This window comes from Caenorhabditis briggsae (genome assembly GCF_000004555.2).
Source record: "Caenorhabditis briggsae complete genome, chrII, whole genome shotgun sequence".
NCBI classification, from domain to species: domain Eukaryota; kingdom Metazoa; phylum Nematoda; class Chromadorea; order Rhabditida; family Rhabditidae; genus Caenorhabditis; species Caenorhabditis briggsae.
Genome location: NC_013486.2, coordinates 4,371,957 through 4,385,426, shown reverse-complemented (window position 1 = coordinate 4,385,426; position 13,470 = coordinate 4,371,957). Strand labels below are relative to the sequence as shown.

The 13,470-nt window shown below is 39.5% G+C and overlaps 2 protein-coding genes across 2 annotated transcripts; both read left to right on the top strand.

Annotated features, from left to right (window-relative positions):
- Nucleotides 1-8,528: 8,528 nt before the first annotated feature.
- On the top strand, nt 8,529-12,443 carry Cbr-tag-297 (the record flags this gene model as incomplete). The annotated part of the gene is made up of 5 exons (XM_045241981.1): nt 8,529-8,678; nt 9,644-9,819; nt 10,029-10,140; nt 10,186-10,287; nt 11,118-12,443. The coding sequence occupies 5 exons, from the start codon at nt 8,529-8,531 to the stop codon at nt 12,441-12,443; spliced, it is 1,866 nt and encodes a 621-aa protein (XP_045094437.1).
- Nucleotides 12,444-12,768: 325 nt separating this feature from the next.
- CBG26139 lies at nt 12,769-13,228 on the top strand (the record flags this gene model as incomplete). Its single annotated transcript, XM_045241980.1, has 2 exons — nt 12,769-12,804; nt 13,100-13,228. 2 exons carry the CDS (start codon nt 12,769-12,771, stop codon nt 13,226-13,228), a joined length of 165 nt encoding a protein of 54 aa, XP_045099136.1.
- Nucleotides 13,229-13,470: the final 242 nt, after the last annotated feature.

Below are 13,470 nucleotides of genomic sequence, written 5' to 3'. Positions count from 1 at the left end.
TGAGATTCTTAGATGCTGGAGTTCCGGAATACTGAAAACCTGAAGTTCTGAAAATCTGAGATTTTCGGTTCTGAGATTTTGGGATTTTGGAATTCTCAGATTCTGAAATTATGGGATTCTGATATTCTGAAATTCTAAGATTTTGCAGTTTGGAAATTCGGAGATTCTGAAATTCGGAAAATCTGAGATTCTGAGATTCTGAAACTGTGCTGAAGTTTCGAATTCTGAAGTTTCGAAATTCAGACATTCGGAGATTTTGATATTCTTGATTCAAAATTCTGTGATTTAATGGTCAGAAGATATTGATATTCAGAAATTCCGAAATTCAAAAACTATAATATTGCAAAGTTGCACTTGCAAATTTCGAAAAAAACAGAATTTCTAAAATTTCCAAAATTCAGAAACTCCAAGAAATCCGAAAACTTCAAAATCTAAAAAATACCAAAAACTTGGAAATCCGCCCCCTTCTTCCCTTAAATGCCGTAGCGATCGCGCACCCCCATTTTTGACATTTTGTAGAAAATTTCTTTGAAAGCTCCTAACTAGATTCATTTCAGTCCGTTTTGGCCAAATCTTTTTTTGATCGATAGCAAATCTCCCTGGCTACGCGGTCACTAAAAATCGTCAAAAGTTGTACTGTTTGAACCGAGATATGATAACGAACGTACAAGTGGATACCATTTTTTTTCGGGTTTTCCTGTTTTTTTCTGCCGAACTAGGGCCTAAATCAAAAATCCGGCTTTTCCATTCGATGCGTAATTTTGATAGCTACAATAAAAAAAAGAAAACTGGATTTGCTTCAAGAATTAAAGAGTTAATAGGTTTTGAGTGAAAAATTAATGAATTGTTTTGGCGCACATGTTACAGGGCCGAAGGTCCTTTCCGGTCTGTTCGACCTGAGCGAGCGAAGGGAGAACAGGCTAAAATATAAATCAACTGATTCCACTGAGCCAGGGCCGAAGGACCTGCATCTGATTCCACCTAATTGCGCGGAGTCGGCCGTAGGCCGAGGACGCTAGTCCTGAAACTTCAAAAAAGTTGTAATAGCGCTACATTGAAAATCTGAGAAAACGGTTCTAAAAATATTGTAATATTGTACGATTCTGGAGTTTCAAAATCTAGAAAATTGTGGAAAATGTTTTTTCTAGATTTCGGATCCAAAAATGTTTCGACGAATAATTTTTTGTTTCCGCATTTATTGATATTTCAAAACATGTCAGTATTTTGCAGGAAATTTGTAAAAAATCATTGAAGAATTTCGAAAAAAATGTCGAAGCTTGTTTATTTTTGAGAACCGTCTGAAAGGAGGGAATAAAATAAATACCTTAATTATTCACTAATTAGAAAAGTTTCGAGAACAATTATTTTTCATGTCACCTCTCCTCTAAAGACATATTTAAGACTCAGGGCCTCATTCAGTTATTTATTTATTTTTTGTTTCTATAAAATCACTTGCTGCCTCTCACGACACACGAATCCCTTCACGGTTCCCCACGCCCTATCTCACTATCAGTTTCTAATTTTCACCCACTAATACCTATATTTCAGCCGACGAAGAAGTGGTGACATTCACTGTCGCAGATTTTCTCCCAGTCGTCTACACGGTCGGAGATCCCGCCTATCTGTCATGTGTCGGAAAAACCGAGACCAAACCGTATCAGACGGTGATCTGGACAAAAGATGAAGGAGATCTCCCATCCGGGTCTCGAGTGGATAAGGGAGTGTTGATGCTGCCATCAGTTCATAGGAATGATGAGGGATCGTGAGTATTTGAAGTATTGAAGGAGGGAAAAGAAGGAATCACGCTCTATGGGACGATTAGGGGGTACAAAGCGATTTAGGCGTACAAAACCCACAATTTGAAAGTACAAAACTGGATCTTTTCCAGGTATTTTGTACCCCCGTAATTGACAATTTTCTACACCTAAATCGGTTCACACCTCAATGACCTTAAAAGTTTTGTACCTTCCGGCTTAATTGCCGTCTGAATTCTTGAGGCTTAATTGCCGTCTGAATTCTTGAGGCTTAATTGCCGTCTGAATTCTTATGGAGGAAATTCTTGAGGAAAAGTAGATCATTATGAAAAAGCGTATTCCCTGAAGGCGACGGGTGAAGGTAACCAGAAAGGATCTTAGGAATTAGGGTAACCTTAAAGGAGGCGAGACAGCAAAAATTTCGGGGGACAGTTCGGGGGACGAAATCGCGCCGCGCTTATGTAGACCATCGGTCGTCAGGCGCCTTCGCGCCCCCGTAGCTCAGCCGGAAGCGGCGCTGTACCCCTGAGCTGCCTGTCATGGGTTCAACCCCTCATGGGGGTTCTCTATGCAAAATATCAGGAAAACTTTTTTTTTGGTGTCTGGCCTCCTTTAAGGGTCCTCGAGGGTTAAGCTCATACCCAGCTAGAGATGATTTAACAAATCAGGTTCCTATTCGAGCTTTAAACCTCGCGAAATTCCAGCTACACCTGTGAAATTGTCAAAGAAGTTGATCCTGTGTTTTCAACTGTGGACCTGCAAGTCGACGATTATGTCCCCATCATAAACGGAGATCCCATTGAACTTCCACCGCTAACCGATGAGGAAATTGTCAATTTCGATATTGAAATCACTTTGAACTCTTCCGATTCTAAAGGAATCCTCTTCGAAACCAAACGAATCAATAGTGGAGACTTCTTGGCACAACCAGTGGATACCATTCATCATGAGGCGAAAATCTCGGATCATGGAACTATTATCTATGAGTTTGATGTTGGAAATGGACGGCGTAAGTGATGGAAGAACAATGAATTCAAAAACTTTTCAATTCAGAAATTGTGGAGACCACCAACCCAATCAACCCGAATGAATGGAATATGGTGAAAATCAAAAACGATAAGAATCAAGTGACAATTCAGCTGAACGGAGAAACCGCCACAATTCGGCAGCATTCAAATCCACTTCCAAGATTATCGTTAGGTGTAAACCGGCCGGTGTTCATTGGTGGAAGACATGAGCCAACGAGTGAAGCTGACGATTTTAATGGAATCATTGCTCAGGTGCTACTTTCTGGTCAGAATGTGGGGCTGGGAGAGGCTAGAATCCCGCCAAGTGTCGTGAAATATAACGCTTGTGCTAGTAGGAATTTATGTTTGAATGGAGCAAAATGTAGAAATGCGAACAATCATCAAGGATTCAGTTGCGAGTGCTCCAGCAAGTTCCACGGAGAGTACTGTCAGTGGAGATCGAATAGTTGCCATGAAGGTGAGTTTTTTTTTGAGAAGAATATCAAAAAAAGGACAACGGACTGATAAGGAAGTTGCTTTATCAGTTTTAACCTGTTTCGATAACTGTTACAGGAGCCGAGATAATCTGGGATCCAAGTTAGGAGGGTATTTGACCGTTTATATCTTGTTCAGTTTTAAAGATATTCAAAATTTGCCAACTAGTAAAATATTTAAAATATTCATAGCTACATTTTTGTTGTTAATAACATTTTTCTAGCTAGCTTAGTTTTTGTGATAATGACGTTTCAAGCAAGAGGGAGGTGTTTTTTTTTTGCTCTTCTTTCCAGCTTACTAGGGAATGACTCACAGAAGATGTGGAGTTATGGGACGAGACCTATATCATTCGAAAGAGGATGAAATTTCATTTTCAAATATATGCTCAGTTTTTGCGGCGGCCTCCGCTAACTCGAGAAATTTGGGTCAGAATTTTTCAGTAGATTTTGCACTGAAATGCATACGTGAACGCTTCCACGTCCTCATTTCTTTTATACGCTTTGAAGAACCATTGAAAACAGCAGTGGGATGGTTCAGTGGTAAAGCGGCGGGATGGGGAAATGGTACTCTATGGTTCGACTCCTTCATAGTCGAAACTCTTTTTTTATTTTTTGTTGGTTTTTTGTTGGAAATTTTTTTTTGAAAATTTGAAAAGAGGTGTATGGATCATGAAAACATGCGAATTTTCTTCAGAAATTTTTTTTCCAAAAACTTGGTTAATTTGTATTTGACAAGATGCCAAAGGTGTTTAGAGTATGGAAAACTGCTGAAAACAGCTTTTGAGCTCAAAAACAGGTCATATAAAAAACCAACAAAAAATAAAAAAAGAGTTTCGACTATGAAGGAGTCGAACCATAGAGTACCATTTCCCCATCCCGCCGCTTTACCACTGAACCATCCCACTGCTGTTTTGTTCTTCAAAGCGTATAAAAGAAATGAGGACGTGGAAGCGTTCACGTATGCATTTCAGTGCAAAATCTACTGAAAACTTCTGACCCAAATTTCTCGAGTTAGCGGAGGCCGCCGCAAAAACTGAGCATATATTTGAAAATGAAATTTCATCCTCTTTCGAATGATATAGGTCTCGTCCCATAACTCCACATCTTCTGTGAGTCATTCCCTAGTTAGTGATGACATAACTCGCTTCAACCTCAAAATTTCCGTTTGGTTTTAAATGTAAATCGTAGAGCATAACAAAATCTACAAAATAATGCTTAAAACGAAAAAGAATATAAGTGCTATAAGTTGCTCCTGTTTGGGCGCCACAGTAGCTCAGCAGACATTGCAATATTTAAAATTCCAGAAAACTGCAACACTGGGATCTGTCTGGACAACGAAGAAAGTGGCAATGTGTTTGCCCATTGGGTACCTCTGGTCTTCGATGTGAAGAAAAAATCGACATTCCCCAACCCCTTGGCTTCACCTCCGAAACCTCATTCCTAGCTGTCCGCAAGCCAGTCAAATTTGAATCTGTAAGCATATCCCTGTTTTCTTAGCTCACGAAGAAAATGTTCAGATAAAAATGAAACTCCGTCCAACTGCTGATAGCGACGAGCATATTCTAATGTATTTTGCATCGGAATATGGTGCATCTACCAAGCAATACGCGTCACTTTCGTTGATTGATCAACAGGTTGTGTTGACTGTGAATAAGCCAAATATGGGTGGGTGGTTTGAAATCAGTAAATATGAAAAAATCGAGGAGGAGATTTCAGAAGTTCAAAAAGTGAAATCTGAACCTTTGGGCGCTGGTGAACTGATTGATGTGGCTGTTAGACAAACTGGCAGTGCACTTGTGATGACTGTCAATGGAAATCAAGTTTCCGAGGTTAGTCATAGATCAGAACACAGAAAACACACACGAAGAATGATGTCATAAAGTTTAAGTATTTCTCCGTCTCTCTCCTTCTTCCTCTCTCCTTCTATCTCAATTTTCAGATCCAAACTGACACGCTCAAACCTGGCACTGAAATCTTTATCGGCGGTCTCCCACCTGGTCTCTCTTCCCCTGATGACGTCGTCGAGCAGTCGTTCCAAGGATGTGTCTACGAGATTTTCATCAATTCAGAAGACATCGATCTTCAGAATCTTTCCTCTTCGGGAGACATCTCATCGTGCGAGGAGTCGAACTTTGATGATGATGATGATGATGATGTGATAGTGGCGACAGAGAAACCAGAAGAAGAGACAACGACGACGACGACAGAAGAGCCAGAGCCAGAGACAACAAATACGACCACGGAGGAGCCCACGACCGGAGAGCCAACAGAGGAACCAACCGAGGAACCAACTACTACTGAAGTGCCCACGACGACTACCGAAGAGCCAATGACAACAACCACGGAGCTTCCAACGACTACTACAGAAGAGGTCTATCATTTCTACGAAACATCCAGAGATTCGGACCCATTGGAAATTGAGATTCCTGTTGAGACCACGACTACGACTACAGAGGAGCCAGAAACCGCTCAAATTTTGCCAACGGATTCTGTAGAAGAAGGTGAGAGGGACTATGGGGACACTCTGATGTACAGGTTGAGGTTTCAGGCAATGACGTTAGCGATGAAGAAGACGAGATTGCTCACGTTAGTACAGTGGCTCCAGATACAGACGACTACAGTGAAGGCACACTGCCACCGGATTCTGGAGAAGAAGTGAAAGTGGAAGATAGCTGTGTGGATGGTAAGTTTCTCAAAGAATTCCAGAGTTATTGATTTTTTCCAGGAGTCTGCCCGATCACAACCACAGATGCACCAAACAACATTTGCATCAATTCCACCTGTGGAATGAATGGGCAATGTGTCCCAAGGAATAAGACCCACTACACCTGTGAATGCAAATTATACTATGATGGACCGACGTGTAGTCTTTGTAAGTCTGTCCGGTCTGTTCATCCAGAGCTGGGTCAGCGGTCGGTCGATCGGTCAACCGAATTTTCCGACCGAATGAAAGCCTTAATCTTGATCTCCCTTTTTTCAGTCAAACCCATCGAACATGCTGCCCGATTTGATGGAGACGCATTCATCGAGTTGTCCTCCGACGAATTTCCACATTTGACATCTGAGAAAGATGAGATTGTGGCGTTCAAATTTAAGACTGAGCAACCGAATGGGGTGTTACTGTGGCAGGGACAACGGCCTACAGTAACCCAAATGGAGGATTATATTTCAGTGGGAATTGTCAATGGACACTTGCACTTCTCGTGAGTTTCTAAGATTTTGAAGTTTTGGGATTCCAAGTTTTTAATTTTATAAACTTCGGAGAGCCAAATATTCGAAAAGCTCAAAATTGAAATGTTCAAATTTTCAGGTTTACTGTGGTTATTATTGAAAAGTTCAGAACATCAAGAACCCGAAAATTCTGAATTGCTGAGATTTTGTTAGTCTGATACTCTGAGGTTCTGAAAATTTTAATTTGAGAATCTGTGAATTTTAAATTCATTCTGAAATTCTGAAATTCGGAGATTTCGATATTCCGATATTCCGAAAATATGAGATTCTAAGATTCCAAAATTTTGAAATTCAAGATTTTGAAGATTTTGAAATTGCGAAGCTCTGAGATCCTTCAATTCTCCAATTCAAAAAATATCTTAATTTTCCAGCTACGAACTTGGCGGCGGTGCTGCTCATTTGATATCGGAAGACCGTGTTGATGATGGAAAAGAGCATAGTGTTCGTTTCGAACGAAAAGGAAGAGAAGGTCAAATGAAAATCGATAATTATCGAGAAATCAATGGAAGAAGTACCGGAATATTGGCAATGTTAAATGTGGATGGAAACATTTTTGTGGGCGGAGTTCCAGAAATTTCCAAAGCCACAGGCGGTCTTTTCTCGAATAACTTCGTTGGATGTATCGCTGACGTCGAGTTGAATGGAGTGAAATTGGATTTAATGGCGACAGCGATTGATGGAAAAAATGTGAAGCCGTGCGATGAATGGATGCACCGAAAGAGATGGTTGTATAGAAGAAGAATGCGGTGAATAGTTAAGGATGAGCAACGTTGGATTCTAGAAGATTTTTTTTTCAATTGCAAAACTGCCCGATTTCTGTGATAATTTATTTTCTTTCGCCTTCCTTTTTTTTCCTTTTTATATCTCATCTGGAAACCGAACGATTTCCAATTTTATTTACATTCAATTTCACGTTCAACTTTCCCCTTCTTTCCTCTGTCTTGATTCAACTGACTCATCAGAAGACAAAAAAAAAAGAAAAGAAAGTATCACTTTAAACCAAGTCTGCCCATGAAAAAAAGGGAAGTGGGGACATATAAAAGAAAGTCTGAAACAGGATATATATTGATATCTCTAACTACCATCGCCACCAAATTATATCGATGACGCCGATCTTAAACTTGCGCATCACTTCACTTTCCATCCCCATTCACATTACGAATATCTCCTCTTCTTCAAAAGATGAAGAAGACGACGGAGAGAATAAGATAATCAGATGCAAGTAGTTGCCCTACATCCCTTCTCTTTCTTATCCTTTATCCCTGTTCTTTTCTCCCATTTATCATCGAATCATCGATCCAAAATCTATGAATTTGTTTTTTTTTGGAAATTTCTGATTTGCCTCGATCCTGAAGCTTATAGGATTTTCTACCGAGTTCTGAAAGAAGAAATTTTTTTGAAATTCGGTTTTTTATACAGTACCAGGTAAAACGGTACCTACTTTTAATATATTTTTGGGGGAGCTTTTTCCATTGCTTTGAAAAGTTTTGAATTCCAAAAGTCAACTCCTCGAGAGGCATCTTTGAACGGAATTTCGAGAACATTATTTTTTTCATGTCCCCCCACCTTTAAAGAAATCTCCATTAGGTTCAACAAAAATGATCCTGAACTTAGCACCCTGACTTTTTTCTTCTTTTATCGTACATCTGGATCACATACCTCTCACCGAACGGAAGTGATTGGTATCTTTGGTTAGCATAAATAGCAGGAAAAAAATTTAGAAGAGGTTTTCTATTTTATTAAGTTTCAACTTTCCTTTAAGAAGAATAATTTTTCGAAATTTGGTTCATACAACTCCTTCGAGGAGTTGAACTTGTGGGCCCAATGTTGGAGTTGCCGCGTCACTACCAGATGAGCTACGGTAGCCACACGCTTTGTATCACTGTACATCGTCACGTCAGGATACATTCCGTACCTCTTGGAAAACCCGATAAATCTCCTGCCCCCCCCCCCCTTCCTTTACGGGCTCGATGCTCTTTTCGTTTTCGCATCATCCACTATTCTTACCCCCATGACTCAATTTCAGTTTGCTAATTCCAGAAATGCGGAGACGGACTCTCCTGTGTTTAGCAGCACTCACAATCGCTGTGAGTGCACAAGTGGTGCCCAATCATGTCAGTTTAAATGAGAAGAGAAAACACATTGAGGTGGACTCAACGTGGCTCGATAAGAAACAAAAGGAAGTGCAAAGGGTGAGTCTGCCGGTCCATGAGCTTTCATAAAACGTCGCTTGCGTTTGAGCTCAATTATCTCAATTTTTGTGAGAGATATCTAAAATTTGTGAACTATCAAAATGCAGGTGATATTATGGTAAACATTCATCCGTTCATACATTTTTGATATCTCCCAAGGGAACCGATATAATTCAGTTGAAAGTCTACCAATAAAAAAAATGAGGTCCCAAACATGGCCCAACTTTAAAGGAGGACTCCGAGCAAAAATTTTTGTGGTATTAAAATGTGTTAAAAGTTATCTATTTTCCTAATATTATTGTGAAAAAATTCAAAAGAAATCCGAAATCCCCGAAAAACGCCGTTGAAAATAAAAAAAATTCAAAAAAGGTGCCGCCGAGGGACGAGGATTTGAATTCCCGCGCAATGAGAAAACTAGGCCACGGCGCCTGATAGCATTATTTTCAAGTGGCCGACAGTATTTTTTAACGTTTTTTACCTGTCGCAGATAAAAGCGAAAAAACTCCGGAAAATTTGTCCGGTAAGAAAGTCGCGCCGCTCGCGTCGCCTAGTTTTCTCACTGAAAATCCTCGTCCCTCGGCGGCACCTTTTTCTGAATTTTTTTTCCTTTTCAACGGCGTTTTTTGGGGATTTCGGATTTTTTTTCGAATTTTTTCGCAATAATAAATTCTAAAAATAGATGAATTTTAACACATTTTGATGCAATAAAAAAATTGACAGGAGTCCCCCTTTAACAGCTTCGAATTTTCACATAGATTTTTGACCAATTTTTCTTGAGACGTAAAGGCTACACATCAAATATCACCTTGATTCGATTTTTCAAAAGCGGTTCAAGCTTACGGTAGTGTAAGCGCTAAAGATCTAGCCTAGTACTCTTTTTTTTAATTACACATAAAAGAACTATCTAGCCAATTAGATCTTACCCAAATACATGACATGTACTAATAAAAAACCGGCTTTTTCAGGTAGCCCTTGACGCATCAAACAAGGAGAAAGTCGTGTTGGATCTATTGAACACCAATCAGAGATTCAGTGCCTCCTCAGCCGGAAATGTCGCAGCCGCCGAGACTTTCGATGGAAAGAGAGCACAAGTGCAGAAGATTGGAGATAAGGGAGGAATCGCGACGGTTGATGGGCATAAGTGAGTTGGACATTCGATTTCCTATCGATTTGTACCTTTTTCAAACGCGTACGATGCTTCTGATAGTGAGCAAAGTTATGATCCAATAGTCGGTAAGCAGGAAAAATCGGCCCTGCTCCTTTAAGATTTCAAAGGTCCTGGTTAACAGATAGTTTTAAAAACGAACCCACTTGCCTCAAGACTAATTGAAAATCTTTCTATGTTTCCAGGGCTCAACTCCGCACGAAAACCGACGGCGAAGGAGAACACGCTCTTCTAAAGGCTGACGGAAAGTACGAGCTGGATACTGTAGCTAAAGGAGACCTGAAGGGAGATCCATCGGTTAGTTTGGAGCGCACTTGCAGCGTTTATAAAGGAATTTTTTAGAAGACCGAATTCGAAGCGAAGAACGAGAGATTGGATTTCAAGCTGAACCCACATGCCCACAACAATAATAGTGGAGATGGTACGCTGTCGTTTTATGATAAGGTGAGAAGCACATTTTCGTACTGATCACAACCATGTAAAAATCACAAAGTGTGAATTTTGATTTCCTATCGATTGGTATGTATTTCAAACACCTGCGATGTGTTTGAGCAAAGTTATGATCCATACCTTAATGCTCTAATAGAAGCAGATCATATAAGTGCACATTGATCTCGATTACCTCGGTTCCTTTGTGAGATATAAAAAATCTGCCAACTGATAAAGTGTTGGTGTTAAAATGATATTTTCGGCACATGTCTGGGTCCACCACGGATGAACTCATAACTCGCTTCAAACTTGGAATTTTTGTTCAAACTAAAATGTAATATGTATAACTTGTCAAAATCTACTAATTAATATTAAATTCAATTATATTTAAACAACGAGTTTTGAATCACAAGTCGCAAAAGAGCCAGATAGGCAAAAACGGCCCATGTGGCGCCTGACCTTTTACTGCCTCCCAGATCTGTGGCTCAAAACTCAAAACTTGATATTAGTGAAATCTAATGTCATTCTGTAGATTTTGACATGTTCCATGATCTACTTTTCGATTCGCACAGAAATACACAATTTAAACCAAACTACCATAAAACCCGTAATAGAAGGGCATTGTTCACTTTGACCATTTTTATCTCCGTTTCTATAAGAGATATCGATATCAAAAAACGTTTAACTAAAAAAAGATAACTGATAATTTTATAAATATTATGTCAGTTGATCACTTTTTGATATCTTTAACCGGAACCGAGAGAAATAGGAACAAAGTTGAATATGCGCCGGCGTCCACGGTTGACCCCGGTAGATGTAGATTTAGTGCAAAAACTCACATAAAGATAACAAGCAACATCGTCAAGACTCATTATTTCATAATTCTAAAATTCCAGGAAAAAGACAAAAACGGAAAGTACGCCTACACAATTTCTCAAAACGGCAAGAAAACCGACGCGACTCTCTCCGCTGACAACCTGATTGGATCTGAACTAGAGCAGTCGCTTTTCGGAAGACGTAACAACAAATATCACTGTACTGCAGAGACACCAGGAGTCTCTCAGTGCTATGATGCCAAGGGACAATCCGTTGGAAAAGTCGTAGCTGATAAGAATGGAAATACTGTAGTCTATAACGATAAGGATGTGCCAATCGGAACGGGATCTGTGAAGCAAACCGGGCCACGATCCTATGAGGCTGTGATCTCCAAGAATCTGTTCATTGCTAAGTTGAAAGATGTAAGATCCGCTGCGTGCTGCAAGGAACTTACTGGACAAGAATGTGCTGCTCCTATCAAACTCGCTAACCCAACATTCAACCATCCATCTCAAAGAGAAGGAGACGGAACTTTGCACCTCACTTGGCCAGATTGCTTCGATATGGGAATCGATATCACATTGCCACCAGGAGTCCATATCAATAAGCTTGCTATGAAGCTTGATGTCTCCATTCAACCAATTGGAAAACTTCGATGCATGGATGTGGCGACTTGTGGAAGAGAATGCTTCTATTGTGATTGGTGTAAAGAGTCGAGAAAATTAAAGTTGTTGGAGAACACAGAAGGCAACTTGTGCAGAGCAACAGGAGAACGAACCTATCGGCTCACCACAAAACTTTGTCCACCTCCAGAGGATCCTAACTTCACTATGTGCACAGCATTCTCCAAATCGGTTTGGCAAAAAGACTACTGGCAAAAGCAAGGAGCTGTGGATGTCTGGATGAAGTTTTATGAGCGTGGACAGACTAGACCGGAGCTTGAGAAGGAATTCTTCGCCCAGATTGATAACCCATTGCTCGGAAAAGCCTTCAAATTCGCCATTATTGGAGAGTGGCTAGCTGCCAACTCTCTGGATCAGGGATCCTATACCCCAACCAACTCTGAACTTCTAGAATACTGGGTCTCGAAACGTGACCCAGATCGTTTGTTGGCTTGTCAGCACGCTGTTGTGGATTACGATATTGAAGGAGCCAAGGTGAAGACCAACTTGCTGTTTGAAGCAGCCACCACTGCCAACTCGATTCCAAATATTCTCAAGGATAAGAAGTGTGGAGCTTTCGAGAAGCTTCAAGAGGACAGATTCCAGAAGGAGGCTGCGGATTATAAGCGCACTTCTGGAGGTGGAAACTTCTTGTCGGGACTTGGAGGATTTTTGAACACTGTTAGAGGATAAGAACCCTTAAAGCACGTCGGAAGGAGTGAAGAATGAAGAGATAAATTATTGGTATTTATTATGTTTTTTTTCTTTGTTTGTAAATATATAATTTTATTTTTCCTTTTTTTTTCAATGATGATGAAGGTTTTTGATCTCTAATCGGCCACAGGAATAGCGATAGTACTGGAACAGTTGTTTTAACTCTTTTCAGTAAAAAATAGTCAACTTTAAATAAGGTCCTACGGATGTAGTTCAAAATTTTCAGGTTTGTCTGAAAGTCTTATAGGTTACTCAACAAAATTAAAGCTTTATTTTTGTAGTTGACACATTTTGTGTAACTAACATGGTTTTTGAGATATATACCTCAAAAACCATGCTAGTTACAAAAACGTTGAAAATTACAAAAATTAGTCTTGTTCAGTACACTCTGGAATTTTCAGATAAATCGAAAACATCTGAAATACTTTTTTCTGCACTCCAAAGTGGGCTTTTAAACGTCTAAACATGCTTATTTTTTCGTTTCTGTTATTCTAAGTTTTCGGAGCAATGCCAATTCCGAAATTTTAACTTTTTGAGATTCTTACTTTTTGAAATTTGGGTTTCCAGATTTCCAAATTCTGAGTTTTTTCCGAACTTTCTGACATTCCGGAAATTACCGAATTCGGAAATTTTAGAAATTCAGAAGACTAGAAACTGAAAAACTCAGAAATCTGGAAAAAATCAGAAATTCAGAAATTCAAAATTTTCGAAATTTCGAGAAATCGATATCTCGAAATGCTGAAAATCGAAAAAAAAATCTGTGATTCTGGAATTCGGAAAGGCAGAAATTCAGAAACTTCTGAAGTTCAAAAATACTGAAATCCGAAAATTTTTTAAACTCTGAAAATGCAGAAAATTCTGAAATTCTAAAACTGCGTAATTTTGAAAATCTGAGTTCGTGTTTCTACTTAACTTTTTAAAAAATCACAAGATGATCACAAAAATTTTGAGCTTCTAATTTTGACAAATTCACAAAATTCGTTTCCCTCATTTTTTGTCTTCCAAT